General features: G+C 38.5%; 1 protein-coding gene across 1 annotated transcript; it reads left to right on the top strand.

Moving 5' to 3' along the window:
* The first annotated feature begins 800 nt into the window (after positions 1 to 800).
* Positions 801 to 2351, top strand: LOC125580809. Its single transcript, XM_048745982.1, has 2 exons — positions 801 to 1569; positions 1660 to 2351. Exons 1-2 carry the CDS (start codon positions 801 to 803, stop codon positions 2349 to 2351), a joined length of 1461 nt encoding a protein of 486 aa, XP_048601939.1.
* The last annotated feature ends 300 nt before the right edge of the window (positions 2352 to 2651 follow it).

Here is a 2651-nt window from a genome sequence, read left to right as displayed (position 1 = left end):
GAAGAGAAGATGGAGTTGATTTTTAACTGTCAACACTCTGCTGAAAGAAAGAAGGTTCAAATGGCTACTGCTGAGTTTTATGGTTATGCTTCAAGCTGGTGGAATCAATTGGTGTCATCTAGGAGACACTATGGAAAAGAACCAGTTACAACCTGGCTTAAATTAAGGGCTTTGATGCGTCATAAGTATGTTCCAAGACAGTACAACAAGGAAGTGCTTCGAAAACAGTCTGAAACAAAGCCATGCTCTGCAAACTCAGTTCAGAAACAACAAGTCAGTATGAGATCAATTCTAGCCAGTGTTATTGGTTTACCTAGCAAGACAACAAGCTGGTTCAGTGAGGAGGACATAAAGAAGCTGTCTCAAGTGGTGGTGGATGTGCAAAAGCAACTTAAAAGGACCAACACAGCACGTCCATCCATTGAAACACAGCACCAAGAACCAGTTACTACTGTCGCAGAACTCAAAAATGTAGAACCAGAGTCAGCTGCGCCAATTCAAGAAGTCCAAACCGAAACATCTATGGAGAAGGAAAATTCTGAGACAGGACAAGAGTGTTCTCTTTTCTTACCTCAGTCTGAATTTAACTTAATAATTCCTTTGATGAACTAACTTGTCTTGAACCGGTGCAACCGAGTAGCATTGTTTCAGTGTCACAGGTTGCAAAAGAAGATTCAGCAGAAAGAGAACCAGAGCAATCAACACAAGGAGAAAAGTTGGAACAGCCGAACAGCTTGCAGTTAAATACAACTCCTGAATCCTTGTCTTATGACCTGCAAAAGCACTGTAAGGAGTTTAATATGGTTACTTCTGTGCCTGAAATGTTTCTTATGGTTAGTACTCATGATGTGAAACGTTTTGGTCTTGACAAAGTTAAAGATTTTTGTGTTTCAAACTCTGTTTATGACAGCATGCTTAAAACTTTCAAAGAACTTGAACCAGATAAACTTTTTGATCAAAAATATTTTCAATATGGTAATAAAAACTTTTCTGGTCATGTTTTGAGTTTTGAACAATTTATGAATCACCATGAAAAGATTTTAGAACCTGTTTTCAAGCCAACCGAGTTCTATTTTAGAAAACCTTTTGCCTTGTTTGCTAGAACTGAAGAAAATAGTTTTGTTGTGAACTTTCCTAGGCATGAACTGATCTCTGATTATTTTCTTGCACCCACATATGTTTTGAAAGAACCTAGGAAGTTGCATGAACCGAAATTGCATCATTCTGATGTTAGGGTTGAAATTGTGAAGTCTGCAAATATCTCTGAGTTTGAGCTTGACTGTTTGTGTGCTAAAAATGATTCTAAACGTGTAGGGTTGTTCTTTGAGGATATTCTAGTGTATAACACTTTCTTTGAAAAACCTGTTCCACAATTGAAACTAGAGTTCACTGATTCTGAATATATGAACTTAATCCTTGATGATATTTGGGTCTGCAATATTTTCTTTGATATGCATAATAGATGGAGGAATCATATGGTTTTCTGCTTTGGAGACATTCTGGTCTACAACACTTTCTTTGACATGATAACACACTTGTCTTGTCCAAAACAAGCTGAAAAAGGCACAGGTAAAAAAAAGGGCTATAATGATCAGAGTATCAATGATGAGTCCTTGGGTAAGTTGGAGATGCAACAATCAAATCTTGGAAACTGTCCAGCCGCCAGCTTTGACATAGGAGCAGTCCGAGGATCATATCTCAGCAACCAGAAGGAATTAAGCAACAAACTCGACTTCCATGGAAACTTAACTCATCAGGGGCTCACGGTGAATTGGAATCATGTCCAAAGCTTCTCAGGAGAAAGAGTTATGGGCTCTACAAGTCAGGTGAACCTTTGTTTGCTTTGTTTGAATTTTTCTGAGTTTGTAACATCTCAATCCTATCTATGGCGACCAGGTGAGCATGCTAAGGTAACTAATCATGTTTTCAAGAATTCTTTTATTGATTACACAGATATGATGCACTTGTTTTTGTCAAAAGAGCCATGTGCAGATTATGAAGAAGCTTTGAAGCATACAAGGAGAAAGAACAAGCGTGAGGAAGACAAGCGTTTCAAGCCACTTGATCTGAACCTGGAGAGACATCAGGACATCACTTGCTTCATCCTCATCAAAGAAGCACCTCCAGATGCAGCATACAAGCTTGATCTTCAAGATGAGATAGATTTGAGGACAAATCCTTTTCAAGAGGGAGGGGATGATATGATCATGGACCAGCCAAACAAAGAAGATAATGAGAGCATGGATGATCCAGCTGATGGAGGAGCTCTAGCCATATCTGAAGGTCCAATGCTAGAGCCAGAAACAAGCAACTCAAAGAAGACATTGGAGGATTACTTAAGACATCACTGAAGCAAGAAGAGAGTCTTGGAAGAAGCTTGATCAACCAAGACACACTTGCCATAATTCAAGTCATCTCAGCTCCAAGATAGACATCAAATGAGCAAGTAACATATGTGTACTCTTTTTCCCTATCTTTGGTTTTGTCCCACTGGGTTTTCCAAAGATAGGTTTTTAATGAGGCCATATGTTGCTTTCCTATCACTCATTTGATGATCTCAGTTCAAGACTTTATTTTAATTAATTATATTTGTTAACATGAAGCAGAATTAGGCTGCTAGACTTGAGAATTAGGCTGCTAGACTTGAGAAT

Source organism: Brassica napus, chromosome C1 (genome assembly GCF_020379485.1).
Source record: "Brassica napus cultivar Da-Ae chromosome C1, Da-Ae, whole genome shotgun sequence".
NCBI lineage: Eukaryota > Viridiplantae > Streptophyta > Magnoliopsida > Brassicales > Brassicaceae > Brassica > Brassica napus.
The sequence above is the reverse complement of the archived record's forward strand: the minus strand, read 5'-3'. Positions and strand labels throughout refer to the sequence as shown.

Excerpts from the sequence above, each read along its gene's own strand:
- LOC125580809 (XM_048745982.1), top strand. The coding sequence starts at position 801 with ATGGTTACTTCTGTGCCTGAAATGTTTCTTATGGTTAGTACTCATGAT. Across the intron at positions 1,570-1,659 it reads ACAAGCTGAAAAAGGCACAG|CCGCCAGCTTTGACATAGGA; the intron begins GTAAAAAAAAGG and ends GAAACTGTCCAG.